This window comes from Stegostoma tigrinum, chromosome 15 (assembly GCF_030684315.1).
Source record: "Stegostoma tigrinum isolate sSteTig4 chromosome 15, sSteTig4.hap1, whole genome shotgun sequence".
Taxonomy (NCBI): Eukaryota; Metazoa; Chordata; class Chondrichthyes; order Orectolobiformes; family Stegostomatidae; genus Stegostoma; species Stegostoma tigrinum.
Genome location: NC_081368.1, coordinates 47,305,244 through 47,332,810, shown reverse-complemented (window position 1 = coordinate 47,332,810; position 27,567 = coordinate 47,305,244). Strand labels below are relative to the sequence as shown.

Sequence of the window (27,567 nt, the reverse complement as noted above, 5' to 3'; positions counted from 1 at the left end):
TATCACTAGGCTATTGCTTCCCCGATAATGACAGGATAGAATTGGGCATCAATTGAGTTCAAATCCCTCACTAAACAAATTTATGACTGAAAAATTGCCGCTTGTTCAAGGTGTCATTCCTTGTATATCTCTGTTGCAAGTCAGATCTTTCAGAAGTGATAAGTCAACACCATTCATGTTAAAGCATATTTTGTTTTATAAATTGAGAAACAAAACCATTTGTTAAATGTATTTACTGTCTTGTAACCAGGATACAATTGTTCAGCGAAGTCCACTGATAATTTGTTTTCTTAAAATTTATAATCTGAATGTGTTAGTTTAAAACACAGACCTTGAATTTTAAAGTTAACAGATTTTGATTTCTCTTGTAATTGATCACATTTACATCTTCCATTCTTGCAGTGAAATATTTGCAAATAGCAGGCTTGTTGCAATTTTCATAACTTCTATAAGGAATGATTGTGTTCAATTAGATTGCCAGTACCACACAGATATGCGATAATTCAAGGGAATCAAGTATGAATATGGGAATTGAAGTGTCAGCATTTGGAATTTGTATTGAAAATACATTAGTTGTGAATGTTTAGTGATTTTCCATTTCTGAAAATACAGAGATATGGTAGCTCCTTGTGTCTCACCTTAGAGTGAATAACCTGCTTGGATATCACAACGTGTAATGACTTCAGGTTGACCCCTAATCCTCTACCGTCTTTGGGGTTGGAATTGTGGCAACCAATTTGCAGCTACAGAGTCCGAAGAATAGCAGTGAGATTTCTGCTGTGTTTTGGAGACATTGCTCAAGACTGTCCTGCGCATGGGGAGAACAATCCTGCTGGTCTTTGACAAGTGTTCAGAATGTTGGTTTAGTATTTCATCCAAAAGATGGCAGGTCTTACAGTTTAGCACTCCCTCAATGCTTCCCGTAATGCCCTGATCCCTTTTAGATTGTGCTTTCAAACTTCAATCATTTCACCTGAGGTGAGAAATGTGCTTCTGAACCAAAGCTGTTCTTGCTAATAGGCATCAAATATGAATGGAGATAGCTAGGACTGCACATGCTGGAATCAGAGTCGTTCATATTGGATTCAATACAGTGTGGAGCTTGGGGAACACAGCAGGTCAGGCAGCATCAGAGGAGCAGGAGAGTCTGGGCCTGGACCCTGATCCTGATGAGGGGTCTGGACCCAAAACATCGACTTTAGACTTGCCTGCTCCCGTGATGCTGCCTGACCTGCTGTATTCCTCCAGCTCCACACTGTATTGAATCCAATATGAATGATAATGGTCAGTTCAGTCACGGGGGCAGTGTCAAAAGCAAATATTATACTGCAATTTCTAGCAAGGATGGCTGGAAAGCACATGGAAATCCTGACAGTTTTACCTTCGGAGATAGCAAGGTGTGGAGCTGGATAAACACAGCAGGCCAAGCAGCATCAGAGGAGCAGGAAGGCTGACGTTTCAGGCTTAGACCCTTCTTCAGAAAATCAGAAAAGTTTTACCTTGTCACGTCCCCCAGTTAATCCAAGCTCTGAAATTCCCTCCTTAAACCACTCTGTCATTCGAACGCAATTATGTCTTTTGCAATAACTGTTAAAAGAACGACCTCTTTGACCAAGCATGGTTCATCTATTCAAATGTATCTGTATGTGGTTATATTCAGTTATTTTCCATAATGCCCCTGTGAAACACCTTGACAGTCTTAATTCAACGCGTTACATAAATGCGGGTTTGTGTTATTCCACTTGAAAACACTGCTGATTGAATGCTCTTGTTTTGCTTTTGAGGATATTTTGAGGTTTATCTGGGTTGAGAGAGAATATTTGTAAAGTCCCTGAATGATGTTTTGTTGGAACCAGTAGTTGATGTTGTATAGACTGGGGCTTAGTGATGCTGCAGGGTTTAATGTGGATGATGTCAGTGGAGAAACAGATGCGTCTGTTTAACAGATCACAGCCCCTCCCCACTGTTCTGCCAGCACTGCTGTCGCCAACCTGTACCCGGATATAGATGTCTGCTGACATGTGCCTTTTGAAACAGTATTGTTTTTCCTATTAGGATGGGATGAGCCTGTTGTCAGTGTCACCTGGGAGCATAGAACAACATCTGGCTGCAGTAGAATCTTCTTTCAGAGTTCAGTCATTATTTTGCATTTCAGTTATGCTGTTGCATACACAGCTTTGTTTTGCCGCATATTCAAGTAGTGGAGACTTCTATTGATATTTTCAACAGGGTATGCCTTTGTAACTAACTATAGGCTGAAACTTATACTTTCTGGGCATGTCTGATAGGTGGCACATTCTTTGGGTTCCTCACTGCAAGGCCCAGAGAGTTTCTCATCATAGTTTTACAAATCCCAGCTTATTAATTGCCTACCATGTCCCAGTGGGGTGTCTCATAGCTGATTTCTGCCCCACTTTAACCCACATCCTGTCCTGAAACAACCTGCCACTCAACAGGAAACCAGAAATTCACCAGCCTCCCGGTACATCCACGCTTTCCGTTTAAAAACCCACAATGCACCTGGACCAGCACTGTCAGTCTGGAGCTACCCTTCACAGTGACTGGTATATGCCCCAAATATGGCAGACAGGGGAAGTTGGTGCCTCCTTGCTTGGGCAGGGATTGCAAGGTTCTGCTGGATGGGGCGGTACTGACGTGGTTGTTCCCCTTCCTCCAGGATTGGCAGTGGAAGTCACAACTTGGTAGCCTAGTCCGAGGTTGTTATCCAGGTTAAAGCACTCTCAGCTTTCTTGGGAAAAATGCCCAGTTCTTCTGTAAGAATTGGATCAGTGTCATTCTCCATTTTGCCAGTGGTAGTGACACCATCTTCTCTCTAGTGCATCATGGTCAGTCAATCCCTGCATTGTGTCCATTATCCTCCCAAAGCTTATCTTCCATGACTGTCTGTCTCTGTTGCTCGCAAGATTAGTTCATAGGATGTAGTCATCCCTGGCTGGCCTACCATTTATTGCCCAACCCTAATTGTCCTTGCAAAGGTGGTAAAGAGTTGGCTCCTTGAATTGTTGCAGCCTTTGTGTTGTAGGGATACCCACAGTCCATTAGGAAAGGAGTTCCAGGATTTTGACCTAGCAACAGTGATATATTTCCAAGTCACGATGATTGACTTGGAAGGGTTCTGTGGGTGGTGTTGCACTCGGGCATCTGCTGTTCTTGTCCTTCTCCATGATAGAGGCCATCGGTTTGGAAGGTGCTAGCAGAAGAGAATTAGAAGCATTTTATTCTCCTCCATATACAAAAGAAAATAATTGGACCAAAGCAAATTGAAGCTTTTTTTGTCTGTCTAGTTTTTACGTGTACCATTCAGTGAATAACAAAATATCTCTGCTCTGATCCTGTAGCCTGTCCTTTTGTCAGGCATTTTTCATTTTCATAGTCTACATGTCTGGGCTTTGCAATAGTGTGGGTGTGGGTGTGGAATGGGTGGAGTTGAATTTTTTAAAAAAATGCCTTTCACAGCAGGAAACAATCTACCAAGAATTACAGAACTAAAATGTTTCTGAAGAACTCATTTACTTTCATGAGACCCTAGTGTTTTGCTGGGATCATTAAATTGTACGATTTTAACACGGGATCTCTAAGCCATTTCTTTTCATAAACAGCAAAGTTTTCTTTTCAATGTTTTGATTAAGAATGTAAGGAACCTCCTTGTTTTAAAAATTGGAGAATTCTAGAAAAGCAGCCAGCTTGACTGAGCCTAATGAGACAGGATAACACTTTTTATCGTGATCCTTAATTGAGTCGAGAACGTGTAGAACCTGTTGGTGCTCTGAATTCAAATTTTATGGTTTCAGGATGCAGCTTAAAGGCTTGAGCACAAATCAACATTTCAGGACCATCCTGAGGGAGTGCTGCATGGTTAGAAGTGTCATTTTTGGGTGAGACATTAAACAGAGGTCCATTCCACTATTAATGAGATTTTACTAGAGAGCCTGAAACCTTTAACTCTCCATGGGCAATCTGTTGCTGAGATCAGAAATTGTGCCAAAGGATCCAATTCGGAAGAAGGGCGTAAGAATTCTCCATGATATTCTGGCCAATACGTTTTTCCTTGATGAATGTCAGTAAAAGAATCAGAATATTTGGCTGTTATCCCATTGCGCTTTCGAGAGTGTTTGTTCCGTACGAATTGGCTGCTATGTCTCCCACATTGCAACAATGACTACACTTCAAAAACACTTAATTAGCTGTGAAGAACTCTGGGACCTTCTGAGTTTTTATACATTAACTATCAGTAGTTGGTGAGCACTGTCTGCAGATTAACTAAAGCCTTTATAAATAGGAAGTAGCCGGAACTAGTTAGTTGGTAGGAGATGCATGTTTGTGATTGTACCTCTCTCTAAGTGACTGCTTTTAGAAGTGTTTGAAGAATGGCTCCATTTAAGCAAAGGTAAGTCTTTCTTAAACTTCCAATATAAATTTGCATTTTATATCTACTATTTGTTTTTATTCAAACCTGTAGCAGTTGTATTGCCATTTCAAGGCACTTTGTGGGCTGTGCAGTGACATGTTTTCTGAACTCATCTCCTGTATGCCGTGAGAACATGGTGATTTTTCATACCAAATTTGCAGATAATTGTTTTATTCCACGATTAGTGAAACAAATTACTCAACAGAACTCGGCCCTGATCTATATATTAAGAGTAACTGAACTTGAAGACCTTTGTCCTCCAATTGTAAACTCTTATCTCTGTCGCCCATTGTTCGAAAGTTAAAATTCTACAGCCTAATAAGACACTGTTTAATAAGACTCTGCTCCTAATAAAGCCACCACTTCAACCTTACCACTTCATATGTGTTATTGTATGACTTTGATCTCAACAAGGCCATCTTCCATCACTTCCATGTCACCTTCACAGTCCATTTTTGCTCCTACACCAGCCTCAACCAGCTACTTCCTTCTGTGTTCACTCCTGCAAATTATCTTTCCTCAATTCAATTACAAATGTACATTCAAACTGCAAACTGTCTCATGTTTGGCCCTTGCCATCACACTCTGAAGCCATTGATTTGCTCAAATGGTGTCTCATTTCCATCTTTGGAGCTCTTCTTGCCAGTGTATGATCTACAATGGTTTCTCTTTCTGCCCCTCCTTCTTCAGGATCTAGATTTGGTTCCATTTTCTTGTTTGACGTATACTTTCTGCAGATATCATCTTCAGACAACCGACTCTACATTTAGGCTGAAAACTTGTTGCTGCTCTTCTGCAAACCCTGCCTGACCTCTGCAGGTGAGGGGGAGGAGAGCGGGATTGAAAGTTAGTGCCAAACTGGAACCAGGGAAGAACAAGCTTCGGGGGAAATGTATTTTCTCATCAGCCTGTTCCAAGATGTTATTACACACTTCTGGAGCAGATGGGACTTTATGTGAACTCCTGGCCCAGATGTAGGGAGATGACAATTGCACCACAAAAGCTCTTTAAACCACAGGGAGAAGTCATAAGGAAGGAAAATAAACATGAAGGTATCATATTTCCAGCCTGGATAGAAAAATGGAATGGCCCTACAATGGAGTTAAGAGTATCTGTGACAGTATGATACAAGCTAGAAAACCAGAGGATATGGATAGTTCTCTTTATTCGGATATAAGAAAAAGTTAACGTGAGGGCATCTAATGGTATTGTTAGTGAACATTGAAAACTAAAGATTTTGGGAAGTTATTACGTGGACGATGGTTTAGTTCACCATTGCCTGTGGTAAGGGGAGCAATGAATTAGGTTGGAGTTTTGGGTAATGGGATTTGGGCCTTTTAGGAAACTAGAGCTAGAACAAGCAAGGAGAATCAGCAAGCAAAGTGAAGTCTGAAGTTCAGTAAAATTCTTTAGTGATGTCTCAAACAAAGTTTGCTTGCATTCACTCACTATAGAATCCCTACAGTGTGGAGGCAGGCCATTTGGCCCATCGAGTCTACACCAACCCTCCCTACCCTATCCCTGTAACCCTTCATACCCCATGGTCTATCTACGTAAGCTACACATCTCTGAACACTCCAGGCAATTTAGCATGGCCAGTCTATCTAACCTGCACACTTTTGGACTATGGGAGGAAAACTGAACATCTGATGAAACCCACACAGATACAAAGTATGTGCAAACTCCACACAGACAGCCATCTGAGGGTAGATTAAAATCTGGGTCCCTGACACTGAGGCAGCAGTGCTAACCACTGAGCCACCCTAATAATTATATCAATAATGCTGCTGTAAGACTTAGTGGCTAAAGCCACTGTGTGAATGCAGACTGAACTTGGTTTATCGACTAATAACTGTGAGTATACTTCTCAGTACTTAGCACTATCATATTTAAAAATGCCTCTCAGTAGCAGCTTCACACATAACACACATTGTATCCAAATGTTAAAATCATAGAATGTGTCATAAATGATCCTGGCTTGAGTTTTTCATGCATTTTGAAACAAAACCTTCTGATCCACTCGGTATTTTTAACATACAACAGTGCAAAGTGTAACAGTAAATGTGATTTTTCCAGCTTCAAATGCAGATCATATTTTTGTTTTGTGCTATTTATTGGCAAATTGAAAATAATTGCTTGCAGTTCAGGGGACAGATGAGCACCTGAAGCAAAGAATTGCCTTTTACGAACGGAACAATCACTCCATTGCACCCAAAGTGGATGACATTGAACACCCACTATGTTTATAGTTCCAAGGTTCTCCCTCTTTGTCTTTCACTGCCCCCAGGCTAAAGTTTATCAAAAATTGGGTTGTCATCAGTTTTCTGGAGACTTCCTCTCTATGAACCCTAATAAGGTACCTCAGGCAATGTGTTGCTGCTCAATTCATTATGTAAACACTATTTTCCTACAACACTGCTTTCATGCTATCTTGTGCTCAGCATCATTGGAACTACTCACTGCTGCCAGAACCTTCTGGCTTTTGTGCCACTGCCCTATCTAAAGCCCAGCTGTGCTCCAGGTCAAATGCTGCTGGCCAGGAGTTGCCCTTCACTGTGTACGTAATGGCAGGAAAGTGAGCAACAAAAGCTCCTGAGGGCACAAAAGTAGCATGGTTGACACTTAATTGAAAATAGAAGCTCACACTTGGACATGTATTGCCACTTCACATTGTCCCCTGTCTTATTGACTATCATGGTAACTGTAGCTACAAAAATGAAGCCACGGAGGCTCTCCTGTTAGAACCCTGTTTACTCTACTGTCTTTGACTAACAACCAGCGTAGTGTAATGTCTTGTCACCTGTTCACTGAAAGCATCACCTACTGTAGAACCTTAAAAATGTTGATAATGTTAACTCTTATTGAGAACAGGAAAAACAAAGCACCAACCGACAACAGTGCAATCAAAGCTGTAATTGTTCCTGGGAATAAGCAGGGCTGTTTGCTTCTTTAAAAAAAATCAAATTTACAGAATATGGACGATAACTTCACCCAAATTGCATCATTTGGAATCGGGTGTCAATTAAGACCTGTTTAGCTTGTAGCGCTGAAAACTGCTGCACTCTGTTGTGCTGAATGTGGTGCCGTTCCTCCTGCTCAATGTCCTCCACTTCCTCTGCTGCAGGCTGTTGTTGCTCTTCAGCATCCATCGCATCTGTCCTTTTCCTGGACCATCTGTGCAGCGCACAGCACGTAGATTATGTGGCACATTCTGCCTGGATTCTACTGCAAGGCCTTCCAAAACTGATCCACGTTTCAAAATCTTGTCTTGAGCAGCCTTCTGGTCTGTCCCAGCATGGCCCAGTTGGATGAATGGGCTGCACTGTATTTGTGCTTGACCTCAACGAGGGAGGTGTTCTGGAGGCATCAGCCATGGTTGGAGGGGGGTTAGGCGTGCTCTCCCAGCAGCCATCCTTGTAGGGCAACTGGTCCTTAATCATAGCAGCTTCCACAGAATATGGCACAGTCCTTTTAAGATATGGTACCTGTATCACAAATCACTTGTACGTTTACTGGACAGAATCCTTTTCCATTTATGAAGCCAGCTGCATTACGATATGGTCCTCTCAGCATGACATGTACAATCATAGTGCCCTACACCTGAGGGAAGCCAGTGATCTTGGCAAAATGTACAGCCTGAGTTACAGCACTGACCTCTTCACAGGGAATCAAGATAGTGGTGCGATCTAGCACAAATTGCTTTGAAAAATAGGCTTGATAAATTTGGTGAGTTGAGGATTGAGAGATTGCACACAGGTCCCTAGTAGAACCCTGGAAGCAGCCATTTGAATAAAAATGCAGAGCTGCTGCCAGCTGCTGGGATAGGAAGGAAATCCACCTCTTCAGGTCCTAGGTCCCACTCCTATTGTTGCTATAGTCTGTGGTGGGTCACAGGACAGTCTCAATCAGCAGTGGCCCTGAGGTGAGCTTCACTTCTCTGGAGGAAACTACATTGAGGATGAGACATTTTGGGCCTTCATCTGTGTTTCCGACACGTCTGCGTTGTTCAGAAGTCAGAGATTTGCTGCATGTCTTTACACAGCTCCCTGAATTGCCAGTAATCTCTGGACAGTTGCACTGGAGTTGTAGGACTGACTGTGACCCACTCCCAAACTGTCCTGATATGAACACCCTCGTTCCTGACACAGATTGGATTGATGCTTTTGACTGACAGTGGTGGAGCCTTCTGATTGAAGACAGCTCCCTTAACCTGACTGCGGACTATTCCCCTCAGACTCTGACACGTGGCCATTCCATTGAAATATGAGTCTGTGGTATGGTGTGTTTGGCACTTATCCAATGCCAACCTTCCTGGACGGAACATGCAGGCAGCCACTGGCCATGGAGCATGACCTAAGATGTTGGTGAATGTTGGCTAAGGTGGAAGCCTGGAGGAATAAGCAGCACTTTGAAGCTGCTAGGCACCTGCTCACTCGTTCAGGTTGAGAATTTTTGCAATCTCGTTTCTCTCCAGCACATGGACAATAGTAAATTACCCATTAAATGAGTCCAGAATGGGTGGTAATGAAATGTTACTTCATTTACATACGTCTCCAGCCATTCAGCAAAATTCTTGTCGTTCAAATTTTGTGTGGAAAATTACAATTTTTGTTTTTTACTACTGCTTTTAACAATTTCACTGTTTTTCCAATTGATTTGCCTTTGACCTGGAGGCTCAGGGGCGGGTAAGATTCATCTACCATCTCTTGTCTGTCTCCACCACCTCAATACAAGTAGAGCGGTGGTTTCAAACAGTTTGAGTTTGGTAAGTTATTAAGTGCCAATAGCTTTCTAAAAGTGTGGGCTGTAGCTCGTGATTAACTTTTTTTGTACTGGACTGAGAATTAAAATAAGGTAAAAAGTAAAGGAAGTTTCTTCCAGCTGTAGATGGGATAAAGAAGCTCTTCTGGAGAATAGCTGTATGTTTGTTTGTTTGTTTAGTTTAATTGGGTAAGCTGGTTCAGTCTCATTTTCTTGCACTGCAGCTACATATTACAGAAGTCTCTGTGTAGTTTGCAAGTGGAGCAGATTTCAAGCAGGGTGAGTGAGGTCTAGTCTGGACGAAGAGAGAGCTCCTCCCCTGTTTTTATTTACTTCGCCCAGTTGTTTGGTTGCTACTTTGGTGTAGCAGAAGGAGTTGCTGGTAAATATCTGGTGAGCTATTCTATTTTTAATAATTAATTAGTCAGTTTAGTTAAAATATGATGTAGAGGTAGCGGTGTTGGACTGGGGTGGACAAGGTCAGAAGTCGCACAACACCAGGTTATAGTCCAACTGGTTTACTTACACCTAAAGCTCACCTGTTGAAGGAGCAGCACTCTGAAAGCTTGTGATTTTAGATAAACTTGTTGGGCTGTAACCTGATGTCATATGATTTCTGATCCAATCAAATTATGGTAGGGCAGCTCAGTTGAGTGGGGTATACAGCCACGGATGCACCACATACGTCTCAGTTCAGCACATTGAAAGGAAGTATGACTTGAGCTCCAGGGTTTGGAATGTGAGCAGCAGCTGTAGTCACTGATGTTCATTTATGAGGCAGAAGACTACACAGATGGTATGCTTATGGAGGTGTCACACTGCAGCTTGTGCGTTTGCAGGCAGGTAAGGAATGGGTAACTAGCAGGCAGCTCAAGAAGACTATCGTGAAGCCTCAGAGCCCCTTGGGAATATCTCTCTCATTAATTGGTTTTCCACTTTGGATGCTAATGAGAACAATGGTTCCTCAGAGGAGTGCAGCCAGAATCAAGTCACTGTACTACAGGTGGCTCAGCTCTACAGGAAGGGAAGAAAAGGTGATCTCACTGAAATTTATAATTCTTAGATTGTGACAAAGTAGATCTAGATGGGGCATTTCACTGGCTGGTGACTCTAGTGACCCTAATCTCATAATAAGGACAGGTAAATTTAAGGCCGCGATGAGGAATATCTTTGTTTGGAGGGTGGTGATTCTTTAGAATTCTTGACTCCAGATAGCGATGCAAGCTCAGTCTTTGAACATATCCATGACACAAATCAATAGACGTTTAGAGGCCCAATGATTCAATATACATGGAGATTGTGTAGGAAAATGGCACTTACAAGTTCATCAGCCATGATCAAGAATGCAGTGACAGGCTTGATGGGCTGAACGGCCAACTCCTTTTACAATGTTCCTTTGAGTGTGTGCGTGTGTCTGGCTCTCTGCTATAGTTACCGTTATTGCTTTTGACATGTAAGGAGTATTGATGAATGCTGATACGTTATTTCTTAACTGAGAGCCTGATCTAGTCACTCACTATTTTCATTCAGCATCTCCTCATATGAACAAACTTGCATTTTCATAATGGGCTTTGCTCAGGACTAGCAGCCTTGGTAGATTATCATTTTCTTTCCTTCTGAGACTAGTTGGGCTAATTACAGGGCCACCCCATTGTGGAGATTAATATCAGCTACCTGAGCACAGAGCAGCATTGTACTGTGAGAATTTACTAGTCTGTATGGTTCAGTAGACAGGCATCCATTAAAATGGTGTGTTGCTGTTTGCCACATGCAAAACACACTGATTGTGTCCATTTGTACTATAATGATTATAAAGGTGTACACCAGACATTATGTCTCTGTGTTGTACCATCTGTGATTTCTGGATAACCAAGAAACAGATTACCAAAGGGGAAAAAAGTAGAAGCAGAGTCTTCATAAGAGCTGAAGTCAAGGGGATTGATGTTGGCTTAATGTAGTCCTTGAAACAAGATGGCAATGTAAAGCTAAAGGTCACAGCTGCGTCTGTGTATTTGTGTTGGTGTTTCCCTTCGTGCCAGACCCTCCTGTTAAACCACACCCTAATCCAGTACAAACGGCTGCAGTCATAGCAACGACCATTACATTCCTGACATTTGGGAGTGGTTAATATTGGTTTGTGATGTATCTTAATTGGGCAAAGGCCACACCCTGTCTAATTGAGCTTATTCTGGACTTGAAGTCTACTTCGTATCCGCTAGAGTGGTGTTTTGTTCCCCAGTTTAGTTCAGACAGTCCACTTTTCAAAAAACAAAACTTTGTAACTGATCTTTCTTTTAAATAGAAAGAGAAATGTTCAGTAAACATGCTTCATGTAGCATTCATTCTATAACACATACATGATGAACTACCGTGTATGTAAGTAATGTTCTCTTTTATTTTATTTCCTGTACTGCTGCATCATTTATTTAACAAGTAGTGTTCTTCATGCTTACTGTTTGTGGTAGTGCACAATTTGACTGACAGATGTTCAGCAAGGTCCAAGATCGAATGCTGCCAGTGCTGAGTTAGCTAATACCAGAAATGAGAGGCTCTAACCATCAGCAAAGATGAAACAGACTTGCTGGAAAAGAGAAGGCAGGGAGGGTGACTTGATTGGAGGTCTTTAAGATTTTGAAGTGTTTGATCGATTACACACAGAAGATGTTCCCACTTGTGTTCATTTTAACATCAGAGTCAATAAATATAAAACACTTCATTAGTGATTATTTTCTTAATTACTTATTAAACTTTTTAGTCGAGAGAAAGGCAAGAATGTGGAAACTGCAACCATTAGGTGTAGTTGAGGCAAGAGGCAGAAAAATATTTAGGTGGGGTTAGTTGGAATAGAGCAGGAGGAGGCTCATGTGGAACATAAAAACTGGCATGGACCTCTTGAACTGGATCCCCCTGTATCTGTTTTAGAAATGTTGCACAAGGAGGGTTGGTATTCTGTGAAATTAACAAGGGTACCTGTTCTTGCCTGTTACACAATGTTTGAAGTGAAATTTGGATTTAAACTGAATTTAACTTGGCACCCGTGTCCCCCTCACCCACTCCACAGTTGATTTAACATGTTCACACTTCCCATCTTGAATTGTACGTGAAGAATGATTACTAACAGATGGAAATGCACCCTTGTGTGAGTCCCTGTTCTCAGCAGAGAAAATGCTCATGGTGTTACAAAGCCTCATTCAGGACTGATAAGCGTCAGGAGAACTAGAGGGTTCTGATCAGCTGCTCATCCAGATCTTATACGAATATGGACAACATGAAGGGGGAAATTTAGGTGTGTATCTTGAATAAATTATTGACAGCCAGTGCCTGCCTGATTCAACTTTATTGAGTGGGCACCCGGTGCTTCTGCCCAAAACAGGCGGGAGCTGATTGAGGTCTTTCACAGGTTATTGGACCCTGATTGGAATGTTCACCCACAGTGAAGTGAATACCTGCAGCCTCCATGGTTGCGTACAGGCGTTGAGAGGGCTGGTCACGGACTCTTGAAGGGAGGCTTTGAAGTTGTCGTGGAATTGGCAAGTTAAAAATATGTTGTACAGCCAGAAGGAGCGCTTTGTTTCCACTGGCTCCATGCAAATACCCCTGCCCACTGTTGTCCTGTTCTCTCGTTCCATCTCGGAATGAGCCTAGCCTGACTGTTAATCCCCAGTATAAAATAATCAGATCTACAGCTTGCTGGCTGAACTCAATGACTTTTGAGCTCTATAATGATTCAGACTCCTGACCGTGACTTTGGACAGCTGTTATAGATGTTTTGCCAATTTCACATGTTTTGGACATCGGTTGATAATCTTCCCCGTTAGTTTATACCCTGTGTTCAGTCTCCTATGGAGTAATAGGAGTCAACAAAGCCAGGGTATTGCTGATATTGGAAATGTGCAAGAAAATAACACAAAATGCTGAAAATACTCTGGGTCTGGCAGTGTTAGTGAACAAAGAAATGGAATTACTACTTCAGGTCAAGAAGTCATAGATCATAGAATCCCTAGAATGCCTGGAAACAAGTCCACATCGACCCTCAGAGCATCCCACCCAAACCATCTGCTTATAACCACCTAATCTACACATCCCTGAACAGTATGGGCAATTTAGCATGATCAATCCACCTAGCCTGCACATCATTGGATTGTGGGAGGAAACCGGAGCGCCCAAAGGAAACCTACGCAGACGTGAGGAGAATGTGCAAACTCCACACAGACAGCCCCCCGAGGCTGGAATCAAACCCGAGTTCCTGATGCTGTGAGACAGCAGTGCTAACCACAGCCACCGTGCCGTTCTTCAAAATTCACAACTTTGTACATCTAACTCCGAGTAAATGTGGAAACAGGCCCATTGATCCAACTCATCCAGACCAACCAGATATCAGAAATTAATCTACTCCCACTTGCCAACACTTGACCAATATCTCTCTCAATCTTTCCTATTCATATACCCATCCAGATGTCTTTTAAATGTTGTAATTGTTCCAGCCTCCAGCACTCCTTCTGGCAGCTCAATCTATACACATACCACCTTCTGCATGGAAAAAGTTGTTCCTCAGATCCCTTTTAAATCTTGCGCCTCTCACCTTAAACCTATGCCCTCTGGTTTTGGATTCCCGCACCCCAGCGAGAGGACCTTTTATCTATTTACTCTATCCATGCCCCTCCTGATTTTATAAGCTTCTATAAAGCCACCCCTCAGTCTCCAACACTTCATGGTAAATAGGTCCAGCCTATTCAGCCTCATGTTAGCAATTATTTTGAGTGGGAATTGTTTGTGTATATAACTAGTGAAAGTGAGTGATATCGTGACATTTCTATCTGCAGTACATGTATGAACAGAGCATCAAGGAATGCCTCTTTTTTGGGAAAAAAAATCACTCGTCCGTTTTGCTGGACTCACTGAAACTAGGAAACTTGTGTGCAAACTAAATGTAACCACTGGTCTGGGTTTTAATGTCAAACTTGACTTTAGTATCAGCAAATTAGCCACACTGTTAATAAATTAGTTATTATCTACAGTCTCTAAGGCATTTTTCTATCTTTAGCAGCACGAAGCAGGTTTCTTCATATCATTAACGTATCTCTGGTTTTAATATTCATTATCTCTTTTGAAAGCCACTTGGTTTCCTTTGGTTAGATGTTGACAGAATGTACTCATCTTATTTTCGAATGCATCCATTGGTAGGTTTTACTCATCATGTTCTTAATTCTTGGTTTCAACTAATTAAAAATTTGACTATATATTGGGTTATTCATTAATGCTGTCTGGGCAAGCACTGCTGACATGTGCTGAGATAGATAGCTGCCACCATCCTGCATTTCTGACTGGATCTACAGGATCTTCTTGCCCTCAAGTTTTAGAGGAAAATCACTAGATTGCCTAGTGAGAAGGGCTTCTTTTTAAACCAGGTGCAGTTTATTATATTGGAGTAATTTACATTAGGAAAATAAGCATTATTGTTAAGACTGTTGCCTTCAGGTCTGTCCTCTTCAAGATTCTAACACATTCTGCCTTTCTGAACCCAAGTCCTTATCACTTAATCTGGTTGAAACTTAATGCTATGTTCTGCATTAATCTTACAGGGGAAAAAAACAACCTTATACAACCAGCAGCACTGAAAGCTCTGCTTTTAACTCTGGCAAGAATTGTGTAAGCAGGTGTGTTGAGCACAGCAAGCTTCAGTGACATTTAACGGTGTAAGGACTGAGCTATTTTACTGTTTGAAGGCCACTGTCAGGCTGCATTGCACAATGTCAACAACAATTCTCAAGACCTGGGTTCAATAGAGAAAGAAGCTCTCTGAGATCATGGGAACAAGGGTGAGTACAATTCATCGTCTCGCCAACCCTGTTAGCAATACCTATTGACTTATCTGTCACACATTCTTCAACAAGGACACTGCAGCCCTTCTCCTTCACAATCCAAACTCACCTGTCTTTTCCTGTGCATTCTTCACACCAGACCATAACATCAATCTTTTCTGACCATCGAGTATGTTTCCTTTCTCACTCTTGTTCAACCCCACCTTGGCTTTTACATTTGTTACTTCATGTCCCCTTGCCACCATCTTTTCTGGTTCTCAACCAGGGAGGCTGTGGCCCAGTGGCATTATTGTTGGACTGTTACTACAGAGACCCAGATGTTCTGGTGATGTGAATTCAAAACTTGCCAAGGCAGATGGTGGAATTTGAATTCAATTTTTTTAAAAAAGTCTGGAATTAGGAGTCTAATGATGACCGTGAATTCATCGTCAGTTGTTAGGGAAAACCTAGCTGGTTCATTAATGTCCTTCAGGGAAGGAGATCTGCCGCCCTCACCTGGTTTATGTGTGACTCCAGACCCACAGCAATATAGTTGACCCTTAACTGTGGGATGGGCAACAAATGCTGACCTAGCCAGTAATGCCGTCATCCAATGGATAAATTATGTGCTTGATCTGCACAAGCTTTGTTTTTTTTAAAAACAGGTTTAGAGTCTAGAGTTTTTTCACCAGAGGTGAACTGATCCTTGCCCTGTTGGTGTTTTAGATCAGGATTGTGAAGGAGCTTGCATGTGGCCTCTGGTCTTGTCTGTGTCAGCGTTGCCACTCTGCAACCTACCCTGGAGTGTGTATTTACCCCTGTTGACACTCCAGATGGGTCCTCACTACAAAAACCTTTGCAGCTTTGGCTGCTCTGTGGATTCTGGGCCCCACTAGGGAGAGCTTGGTGGAACAAATAGTGTCTCTAAAGGGCTGTCACCTTCTATGTCCCCTGTGGGAAGTGGTGAGTTCTGATGTCATGAAAACAGCAGTGGTGCCATGGGGCAGTATCTGTTGGGACTGAAGTGCATTTGCATCCTTCGTCTTCCAGGCCCAACCAGGGCACTAACAGTTTGACTGCCCAGCAGGAGGCAATAACTAAGACTTCCGGTCCAAACACTCAGGAGTTAGAGACGAACAGGTATTTCAAGAATCTCATTGTAAGAAACCGCAGCCTCCTACCAGCTTCTCTCACTCCACTTGGGAAGAACTTCATTATTAATTAGAGTTAGGAAACATTCTTTGCACAATAGCACTATGGCTTGATCAGCCTGATAGAAGGCATTTTTTTTATCCCTGTCATTCAAATTAATCTTATCACTCTCAGCATTGCAAATTGGTATTGTAGTCCCTTCTGAATCTGCATGATCAATGTTGATGTAGAAATTCTCTGAATGTTTTGAATGCTATTCAATGTGAAGTGACAGGGTGATGAAGGATATAGCAAAGTCTGTTACGCAGTGGCCTCCATGTTTCAAGACAGATGAGGTGTTCAGTGGAAGTACTGAGTTCGGAGCTGATTGCAGAACCCTGTCCCATTCCCAACCCTTCTTTGTGTGACAAACGCTGCTTCTCCTCCAGACGCAAAATACACTGTCATACAGTCTTGTGCAATATGCCCTTGGCAACAAAAATGTATGACATTCTAGCCTTGAAATTGGGCTGTGCATCACCTGAACTAAAAAAGAGGAGATTGGATGGCTGTCACTTTGTAGGCATTAGTACATATCATGAATCTGATCCACTACTACTTAGTGCTAGATGCAATACAGCACTTGCCTATTAGCCTTGTTGATACTACTGATGGATTTAACTGACTGAGCGGAAAATACATTCCCGACAACAATTGAGCACACATTTTACTTTCACTTTATGGTTCAGAAGGAATTTGCCGGATTGGCGGCTGTTTCTTTGACGTTTAGGTAACAGTAGAAGCAAAATTTTCACTTTCTCCTGATCTTTAATTATTTTGAGAAGACCTGAATAAGAGCAGCCTCATTCACTGTAGGTTGTGGGGGGTAGGGGTGGACAAGGCAGATGCAACTCATGTGAATGAGGATTTCCAGCATGTTAAGTAACTCCCTTTGGTAAGCACTGTTTACTTCACATACAATGTTGTGTACATGCCAGATTGCATGTACAACTTTGCCTGTTTAAATACATTTTTAGCCAGTTGAAAATATAACTTTTTGTCTATATGGTTATGGTCAAGAATAAAAAGAATGGAATGGAATAGAAATGTAATTAATTGGGGCAAGGCCAACTTTGGTGAGAACAAATCTGACTTTAGTTAATTGTACTCAAATATTGGCAGGTTAAAGCCATTGATAGTCAGTCTGCCTTTAAAGAAGGAAGTAGCGGCCCTCTTGTGGCACAGAAGTAGTGTCCCTACTCCTATACCAGGAGGTCTGGTTTAAGCCCCACTTGCCCCAGAGATGTGTAATAACATCTCTGAAGAGGTTGATTAGAAAAGTAGGTAAAGAGGAAGCACTAAAACTACAATGAAGATACATTCCTGTGAGTGGAAAAGAAGTGGTAAACAAATCCCAGAGCTCCCTAGATGATAAGAGATGGACCTTATGATGAAGGAGAAGAAAAAACGATGTGTATGGTGGGTAGATAATGTTAATGAGCACCGGATTAAATATTGAAGGTTCAGAGGTGGAAGGTAAAAAACATTAGCGAAGAGAGTATGTGAAGAGACTGGCAACTAACATAGGTGGAGTCCAAAATTCTTCTGTAGCCATAAAATAGTGAAGGGGCCTAAAAGATGTATGCATGGAAGCAGGTGGCATGACAGGTACGAAATGAGAATTTTCTGTCTTTTCCAAAGAATTTTACTAAGTTTGTGAAAGGATAGTTGATCCATTGGATGGGCTAAGAAGTGATTAAAAGGAGGCATTAAAAAGCATTTTTGAGTTCTGATGAAGGCTTAGACCCGAACTATTTGACTCTGCTTTCTTTCCACAGATGGTGCCAGATCTGTTGAGTTTCTCCAACATGTTCTGCTTTTGTTTCAGATTTCCAGCATCTGCACCTCATGGTTTTATTATATGGGCTAGTTCTGTACAAAGTTAATAAGGCTCTGGACTAGATGAGAAGCATCCAGGGATTGTGAACAAAGGTTTGGTGGAAATTGTGGAGGCATTGGCCATAATCTTCCAAGATACAGGGCTTGTGCCACAGAACTGATGAATTGCAAGTGTTCAGAATTGTTCAAAAAAGAATGTAAGGGTAACCTTAGTGACTATATGCCGGTCAGCTTAACCTTGATGGTAGAAAGTGTTTTAAAATGATAATTTAGGACAAAATTAAGTCATTTTGACAGACATAGATTAATTAAGGAAAGTCAGTAGGGACTTGTTGAAATCAAATCACATTTAACTAGGTTGATATAATTATATTGAGGTAACAGAGTAGATGTGGTGTTTGTAAACTTCTAAACAGTGCTTGATAATGTGTTGCGCTCTGGATTTGACAGCAAAGCTCAAACTCCTAAAATGAAAGTGACTGACTACCCGGGTGTGAAATTGGCTGAGTGACAGATACCTGGTGAGAGCAGCTGTTTTTCTACTGGAGAAAAATACAGATTAGGATTGCCTAGGTTTAGAGTCCCTGGTTTTCCTGATATGTTTATGACTTAAACTGGAACATGTAGCGCAAAATTTCAAAACTTGCGGCTGATGCAATACTTGGAAGCACAGCGAACCGAGGGGAATTGCAATAAACTTTGAAAGGTCATAGGCTGGTAGAATGGACAGCTGTGTGACTGGTGAAATTTTAATACAGAGAAGTGTGAGGTGATTTAATTTGAAGGGGAGAATGAGGAAAGGCAATACAAAAGAAAGGGGACAATTCTAAAGGGGACGTAGGGACAGAAGGATGTAGGGTGTGTGCACAAATCCTTCGAAGCAGCAGGGCAAGTTGAAAAAGTAGCTGTTAAAAGTAAAGCAGCATCCTGGACTGTAAAAGTAAGGGCACAGTGTGAAAGCAAAGAAATAATTATAAACCTTTGTTAAACATTGAATCAACGCCAACTAATGTCCAGATCTGGGGCACTTTAGGAAAGACTGGTTGCATTTCAGGGTTTAGAAAAGAAGTATGCTAGAATGGTCCCATGGATAAGGAACTGCGTATGTGTAGAAACATAGGAGGAGTCTCCTTGGAAAAGATCAAGGAGACTGGATAGAGGTTTTGAAATTCATGAAGGGTCAGGGCAGAGTAGAGAAACTGTTCCCTTGGCGGAAGGATTAACAATTGGAGTACTGATACAACATGAGTGGCAAAAGATGACTTGAGGAAAACACTTTTATACAGGAATTGGCTGGAATCTGGAGAGTATTTTCAAAGAATGTATTGGTGCTGGGTTCATTTGTGGCCTTCAAGAGGTAATTGAACAATTATCTGAATAGAGACTTTGCAAAGGTGAGGGAAAAGGGTGAGGAGGGTGTTTTACTCTTGCAGAGAGCTAGCAAAGACAGCACAGGGTGAATGACATCTTCCTGCATGTAATCATTTTCTGGTTTTGATGGTGGCCTACTGCAGTTGATTACGGTTAGTGTTACAACAATAGGATTAATTCTGATGCTTAAGGAGCTTCTTTAATATTCATAGTCCTGCAATGGAACAGAATGTGAATTTGTAAAGCACCTTCTTATTCTGAAGTGTAGGATTGTGCTTTGTAGCCAATTAAGTATATTTTAAAGAGTCATCATTGATACTTTAGCAAATTAGGGAATAAAAGATCGGACCAAATTGAGACAAAAGGAGATTTTGCTTGTTTATAACACAAAAAAAATCCTCAAATGTTGTGTGGCAAAAACTATGCCAATGCATTGCTTTATTTTCAGCATGACAAAACTTCTTGAGTTTCTGCTGTCTGTTTCTCTCTTCTGATTAAATTACAAAATATTAGTGGTCAATTTTACCAAATTATTTTGCTTTCTTTATTCTGTTGTTGCTTGAGAATTTCCTCATATTTTATAGTTAACATATTAGCCAAATGCAGATACCATAATAAAATGAAATGGTTTTTGAATAAAACCTTCTTTCTTAATCAAATGACATGTCATAACTTTCATTAATTGTCCCTCACCCAAACCCCTATTTGTCCCTCTCTCTCTTTCTTTCTCTGTGCCTATCTGTGCGTCACTCTCACTCTCTCTCTCTCTCTCTCTGCCTCTGTGCCCCTCTCTCTCTCTCTCTCTCTCTCTCTCTCTCTCTCTCTTTCTCTCTCTTTCTCTCTCTTTCCAACAGACAATTGCTAGAATTCTGATTTTTACCTTTTCAGTTTCTATTGGTGCTGAAACCAAACATGAGAATTAGTTACAAACAGAGCAGTGATTTAGCTTTGAATCTAGAACCTTCTGGTTGTTATGATGTAGTCATGTTGTCCCATGTCTTTGCTTCATGAGGCCTTTCAGAAATGTTTTTCTTGCCTTTAATCTTAATACTTATAGCTGACTTGTAACAATTATGTTGGTGTAAAGCCTGGTTAAATAATCTTTGGCTTTCAAATGTCAAAACACCTTAATAGATATTAACCTAATTGGCCATGCGTTTATTTTGATGTAACATTGGATTTCATGGCCAATTTTAATATTAGATGGCAACATAGGTTTAAATAGATAAAGGGTGAGATCTTTGTATAGAAATATTTTGGTAATATTTGTAAGACAAGTTTGCTTGGTATTGGGTGGAGCACACATGCCAAAATAAATAACAACTAGAAACATGTAGCAGGTCCATTTTGAGAAAGAGTCACACCCTAAATCATAACCTTTTTCTTTCTGTTCGTATGATGTGGAGGCTCCAGTATATTTGCAATACAGACAGTATATATGTGAACTAGGAGGGACTTTAACCAACTGAATCAACACCGTTAAACGATGTTAGTGTTGGCACTAGTCAACAAAGCCTCTCCAAGATCTGAATGCTTTGTGGTAACTTTGCGAGCTTCAAGTTCTTACAGTTTACAGATGTTGGTACCTCAGCAGCAGCCAGTGTTACGTGAAAATTTTCTCCAAATCAGAAGTATACTTGAACGATGAATGCTTTGTGCTTACATTTTCATTGTGCGGTGTCAGTTTAGTTGAGTGGTAACACTCTTACGTTTGAGCGGGAAGGTCACGGCTTCAGCCTTGCTTCAGAGACCTCGGAAAGTAATCTAGGTAGAGATTAATGGAGTATTGCATTGCTGGAATTGCTGTCTTTTGGTTGAGGTGTTAAACTGAGGTTCCATCTCTCCCCTCAAGTGTATGTAGAAGATTCATGATACTTCTTTAAGGAAGAGCACGTATCATAACCAGTATGTATTCCTCAAACAACATAATCGAAACAAAATGTCTGGTCGTTTGTACATTTATGGGACCTTGCAGTGGGTCAGTCCTCCACAACAATTCTTTCTTTAGTGAGTGCCCTTCAAAACGCACTGTAAATGGCTGCAGTGTTCTTTGGGATGTCCTTAACTCTTGAGCAATGAATCTTACCTTAAGACAAACTGAATCTCAAATTCCATATGCACCATTCATATGTGTTATCATTGCAGTTTGATGAGAATAAACATTGCTTCTGCAGCTATGGAGGTATAATTTCAGTGCAGCCTCTGAACAAATAACTATGAAGAAAATTGCCCTGAAGTTCTCATACTTTGCAATGGTACACAATTATTGTGTAGTATTCTTGAATTGAAAATGCTGGCTCATCCCGTAACCAAACAATGTAAATAAAAAGCAAACAAACAACAATTGGTGGAAAGCTAAAGGGTGAAGATTCAGGTATGAACCTCCTTTTGTCAAAACCTGTTGAAGAGGCCTCATCCAAAATGTTAATACCTTTGATCCCTCCATAGATGCAGACTGACCTTCTGAATATATTGAGCATTTTTTGTTTCAGTCATATGCCTCTGTCTGTATAAAACTCGTCCTGCAACAATAACTTGCATTTATTTGGCGCCTTCAATTAAGTAAAACATGCTCAGACTTATTAAGATCCCAAAGAATGGCTGGTAGTGGGGGAAAGCTTTCATTGTTGTTCCCTTGCACATCATCATAACTTTATGCCTTATAAATTCTCGATTAAATAGTTAGCTTTTCCATGAGTTTTGGAGCTCTTCAGCTGAAATTATGATGTACAGGCAGAAATATGCCAGTGGAAAATCAAAATATTTGTAATTGCACAGTTGTTAGGATCCTAGTTGATGGTAACACCAGACAAGACAGGTCCAGATTGTGACATGGCTTGTCCGATCTTAAATTTTTGCATTTTGATTACCATGGTGTTCAGTGACTGGACAAGTATACCTTTAATGGACAGACATGTGTATCGTGCAAAAGAAAATTTGAAGTGTTAACAACAAGAAGAAAAATCAACCATTTCCCCAGCAGTATCCTTTATGGACATTTAAACCGCAGTGAAGTGTCTCATTTACTCTTCAAGTTCTTACTAAACTGACAAAGCAGTAGGCATTTCCTTTTGGCAACTTTCTGCATGTTCACTAAATGCAGCATTCTTTCCATTACTATTGCTTCCCAGGTCACAAAGATACAAATACAACCTCCTCTCGATGAACTCTTTGGGGGTGGGGGTGGGAAAAATGCTTTCAAAAAATTTCTAAGCCCTGCCTACGTTGAAAGCTGAAAGAGCTTAACACATTCTCCCACCTCTGGCCCGGAGAAGATCACAAATTAAACTAACTTTCTGATGGACAAGGTATATGTCGCTTTGAACTGGATTTGCTTGTAGCTTATCTCCATTTCCCCCCCTCTGGATTGTAAATCTTAAAACACTTCAGCAAATATCACACCTAGTAGCTTGCCCAGATTTTTCACTTCAGTTGCATGATTTCTTGGAAATGCTGTTATGACATGGTGGTTTGAAAAAAAAAGTTTTTCTGACCTTTTTTTAGAAAAAGATGTCACCTTCACAGAGCTAAAAACATGGTACTGGTTTACCTCCGTTTTCAAGCTCAACTTCTCATAACATTAGTGTAAATCTTGAACTCTCAGCTAAATGTTTTTCTGAACAAAGTGAACAATGTATGAAGGTTTCACTCACCTATTTTTTTTGGAAAGGAAACTGTTAATGCCGACATTGGATTTGTATAGAGCTTTTGCATAAATCTCTGGTTGTGGTTTGAATGTGTTTTTAAAATCAGTGTAATTCTTTATAGAGTGGCCGCTTTGGTCAGTGGCAAATCTGACAAATTTGCAAGATATCAGCCTCAAATTCTTTGGTGAATATAAAGCTATTGTGAGTGCATCCTAGGTGTTGTGTATGTTTTACTCTGCAGGCACTCTGAATCTAGTTTTGTCAAAGCTCTGTTCTGAGTATGCCTCCTAGTTTCCAGGCAACAGTCTTGCTAGAGTAGTGACCTCTGCAACATTTGTTGACAACCCATTGGCAGCTCTGTGTTCTTATCTGTGCTAGGCCAATGTGGCTGATGCTTACAGAGCAGCTGAGATCAATGTCCCTTGGGCATAGTGTGACTTGTGTAAACTATAATAGAGTCACTTCAGCTGCCAGTGCAATGAAGAACTCCAATTTATAAGTACTTTTTTTCATCCTGTTTTCTTGCTTTTCTGAAGGTGGTGACTTCTGTTGGTGTATATTTTACAGACATGAGTTTTCCTGTGGTACCAAGTGGTCATTTTTCATGTTACTCTAGGCATTGAATGCTGTCAAGTTATTCAGCACAGAAGGCATGTGTCCAAGAGGGACCCTTTCCTCTTCTAGATATTCAGGTTATGAGTCATTAAACAACCGTCAGAAGACAGTGCTCAGTTTGATATTGAACCAATCTCTTTTTCCCCACCTTCCCCAATCCCAGAAAAATTGAGGCCATTGAAATTTTTCCATTGGCAAATAGGGCAGGGGTTGGTGTTGAGACCCAATTGAATAGTCTTCTGTACCCCTTTTGTGTTAAGCTGTTTGAAAATTGCTATGGTCGGCACTTTATAATGAGTGATGGCTACTTTATTTCACTCTCCTGCCTTGAGCTTTGTTTTGTGAAAACTAGAGGTTAAGCTTTATTTTGTTTGCAGAGTACCTCTTTTCGGTAGCCATGCAGCTGCATAGCAGGTCAAATTAAGATTGTGGTTAAAATAGTGACCAGCAGGATAATGTTGGTGCGTTCAACAGTTATGACTTCATTGGAGGTTAGGGAATAGTGATGTAAAGAATAGGAAATTGGCATAATTTATTGAGTACTGAAGTGTGGCCATCTTGTATTTGGCTCCACATACTGGGTTTGTTTAGGATATTTTATGTACAAAATAGCAGAAGGGAGGTTTAAGAAAGACTGTTAGAGCACACACTATGAAGTTATTTACTGAAGTCTTCAGACTTAGATGGAGAAAGATAACTGGTCTAAGATGCAGTGCATTAAGATTCATGTAATCCTGGTCGGTAATTTGGAAATTGAGAAGCAGTTTGGTACACACCTTAAGGAGAAATATTTGAATATTCAGACATGGCAGTTCGACATTTTTGTGTTGGGTTAACTCATTGTGAAGTGAGTCCCAGGAAAGTTTCTCATAGTTGGCTTGTTTGGATGGGATGGGAGAGAAAATCAGTAAGGAAGGAAAACAATTGGCGGGGGGTGACCGGGGAATGTCAAATTGATGATGTGCAGTAAATAGTACATTATGTTTGCTATCATGATGTACTTATTGTATGCCAGACTGCTGGATTGATTTGCTGTCTGAATTTTAACTTTTAAGCAGTGCTGCGCACAAACTTCAGCATGGGAGTCCATTCAATTAATAGTTCCCATGTAGTGCTGATGTATCTGTCTAGGACAAACGTGGACACCAATGCGACTAGAGCATATAGTCTGGAGTGTTACAAGATGCTGATGTGCCATGAAGTCTTCACTGAATATATGGATTGACTTACGCGTGAATGAAGTTCAGACAATCTGGATTCTTTGATCCAAGTTAATTCTTGTTGTTTTCAGAGCAAATTGTTTTGAGTTGCTTCCAGCAGAATATTTTGGCAGTCCTGGTCAAACTAATGAGAAATAGATTTTAGGTTCAACTTTTCATGGCCATGGCTCCAGGCCAATATTTGATGTGACCATCAGGAATCAAACAGCGACTTTTGACTACTTAATGTGTTATCCTGCCGGCATCCTGGTTTAGGAGATTGCCCTTTGCCCTTTGCCCTTTTAAGTGAATAAATTTTCAGCAGCACAGCAAGAGTTAAATTTTCGGAAAGTGTGCTTCAGTTTGCCCTCACCTTTATCTTTGAAGTGTCATCTTTATTAGCCAATATGATTAGACTAAATTTTCAGTACAATTTGTTTGATCCACCTAATGTATATGTTGGAAAGGGAAGTCCCTGTGTATTCAAATTGCCAAATAGTTGGTGTTTTGCATGAACGCACAAGTGCAACCATTTGTACTGTTAGCGTTGTGACAACGCTAAATAGACAGGACATAAATGCTAAATCAGATGAGTTCTCTGATTTTGTTCCACCAGCAGTAAATGCCCTAAGAAGAGGGTGTTAACCAAAATGATCACATCAAACAGTTTTTCACGCATCCTGCTGTTAGATTTTTAGAATTGGGGACTACATTTCTGCCTTTTGGAAAGGGGGTGGGGCTGTGAGGTGGGCTGGAGGGGGTCGTGCCATCTATTCATCCCTCATTGTCTGTGAATAGCATTGCTTGAGGGAATGAGGCCTCTCTTTATTTCCGCTCTGCTGGAGCACCAGTGTTCTGTTTGCACAGGGCAGGGAGGCAGCTCTTCCCAGCAATCTGCGTAACAGCTGGACCTCTTCTGCCATGCAGTAGTAAATTAGCAGCCTATACTCCACCCTGGAAAAGGGGTGGAGCCAGCGAACCTCCCAGCAGTCGACACCTTGGGATTGGAAGCTGTTTTTTTTACAAAAAAATCAAAATGGACCGTGTGTCAGTCTGTGTGCGTGTTACTAACAGGAAAAGGTATTCTTGATGTTTTAAATAGAGATCTTTTAACTTGCTAGCTTTGTGTTCTGCTTGGATGGAAGATGATGTTTGTGGCTGAGAGTTCAGGGAATAGAACTGTTCTGATGGCCTGCTTTTCTTCCCACCCCTCCCCCACTCTCTCCCTCTCTGCAGAGCTCTGTAGGCACTGGGGATGTGGAGTACAGCAGTTTGCTAATGCTTGAAGGAATGCCAGCTATAAGAATCAAAACGGAGCCGCCGGAACCTGGGCAAGGGGTAAGTCCAACTCTCCAGACACTTTGCAAATTACTTCCAGACCTCAGGAATGTCAGGAACAAAGTACCATAGTCTGAAGAAGGAAGAAAAAAATTTCTGTGCTGGGATTTAAATCTAATTTCTTACATTTTTAGAAAGCAATGTTTGATGTAATCTTTTGTTACATGGACTGTTTTAGTTTATCGCCCTGTTTGCGGGTGGGGTGGGGGGGAAGGCATTCTGTAATACTGATGAATGACATTTAATTTCTATCATTGACAAGTGCCAATTTTTTTTTTGAAGTAAATCATTATTTAGCTTGTGTTTACCTCATATTTACATTATATCTTGAAAAGTAAATGTTTATTTCCCTGACTTCTTAAATAATTATTTTCCCCATTTACAAATGTGACATGGTTGGGGATAGGGGAGGGAGAGAGGAAATAGACCATAAGGATAACCTTCGGTGTCACTTATTGAGGAAGTTAAAAGTTTAACCCCTTCCTTGGTCTCATTGGCACGCCTCTGGATCCCAATTCGCGAATAGGTAGGTTTTGCTTTTTACTCTTCCGGGGTCAAGATCTCTGCTCCAGATCCTTTCAACTAAACTTTTCTCAGTGCATTTTAGATGAACAAAAAGCAAGTTTATTTTTAAACTAAGATAACAAAGTGTAGAGCTGGATGAACACAGCAGGCCTAGCAGCATCTCAGGACCACAAAAGCTGATGTTTCAGGCCTAGACCCTTCATCAGAGAGGGGGATGGGGAGAGGGAACTGGAATAAATAGGGAGAGAGGGGGAGGCAGACCGAAAATGGAGAGAAAACAAGATAGGTGGAGAGGAGAGTATATGTGAGGAGGTAGGGAGGGGATAGGTCAGTCCAGGGAAGATGGACAGGTCAAGGAGGCGGGATGAGGTGGTAGGTAGGAAATGGAGGTGCGGCTTGAGATGGGAGGAAGGGATGGGTGAGAGGAAGAACAGGTTAGGGAAGCGTAGACAGGCTGGGCTGGTTTTGGGATGCAGTGGGAGGAGGGGATGAGCTGGGCTGGTTTTGGGATGTAGTGGGGGAAGGGGAGATTTTGAAGCTTGTGAAGCCCACATTGATACCATTGGGCTGCAGCGTTCCCAGTCAGAATGAGTTGCTGTTCCTGCAACCTTTGGGTGGCATCATTGTGGCACTGCAGGAGGCCCATGATGGACATGTCATCTGAGGAATGGGAGGGGGAGTTGAAATGGTTTGCGACTGGGAGGTGCAGTTGTTTATTGCGAACCGAGCTGAGTTGTTCCGCAAAGGGGTCCCCAAGCCTCTGCTTGGTTTCCCCAATGTAGAGGAAGCTACACCGGGTGCAATGGATACAATATACCACATTGGCAGATGTGCAGGTGAACATCTGCTAT

The 27,567-nt window shown here is 41.3% G+C and overlaps 1 protein-coding gene across 17 annotated transcripts in view; it reads left to right on the top strand.

Annotated features, from left to right (window-relative positions):
• Positions 1 to 27,567, top strand: part of LOC125458746 (Krueppel-like factor 8) — a 178,608-nt gene that overhangs the window by 30,198 nt on the left and 120,843 nt on the right. For 8 of the 17 annotated variants that reach the window (XM_059651462.1, XM_059651468.1, XM_059651465.1 and 5 more), the window contains 2 exons: positions 14,773 to 15,009; positions 26,090 to 26,191. In XM_059651462.1, coding sequence (XP_059507445.1) covers positions 14,998 to 15,009; positions 26,090 to 26,191 — 114 coding nt within the window. In that variant the 5' untranslated portion in view covers positions 14,773 to 14,997. Of the gene's footprint in view, positions 1 to 11,464; positions 11,567 to 14,772; positions 15,010 to 25,721; positions 25,934 to 26,089; positions 26,192 to 27,567 lie in introns of those variants that run through there. The other 9 variants (XM_048544328.2, XM_048544327.2, XM_059651470.1 and 6 more) reach the window with 4 other exon arrangements.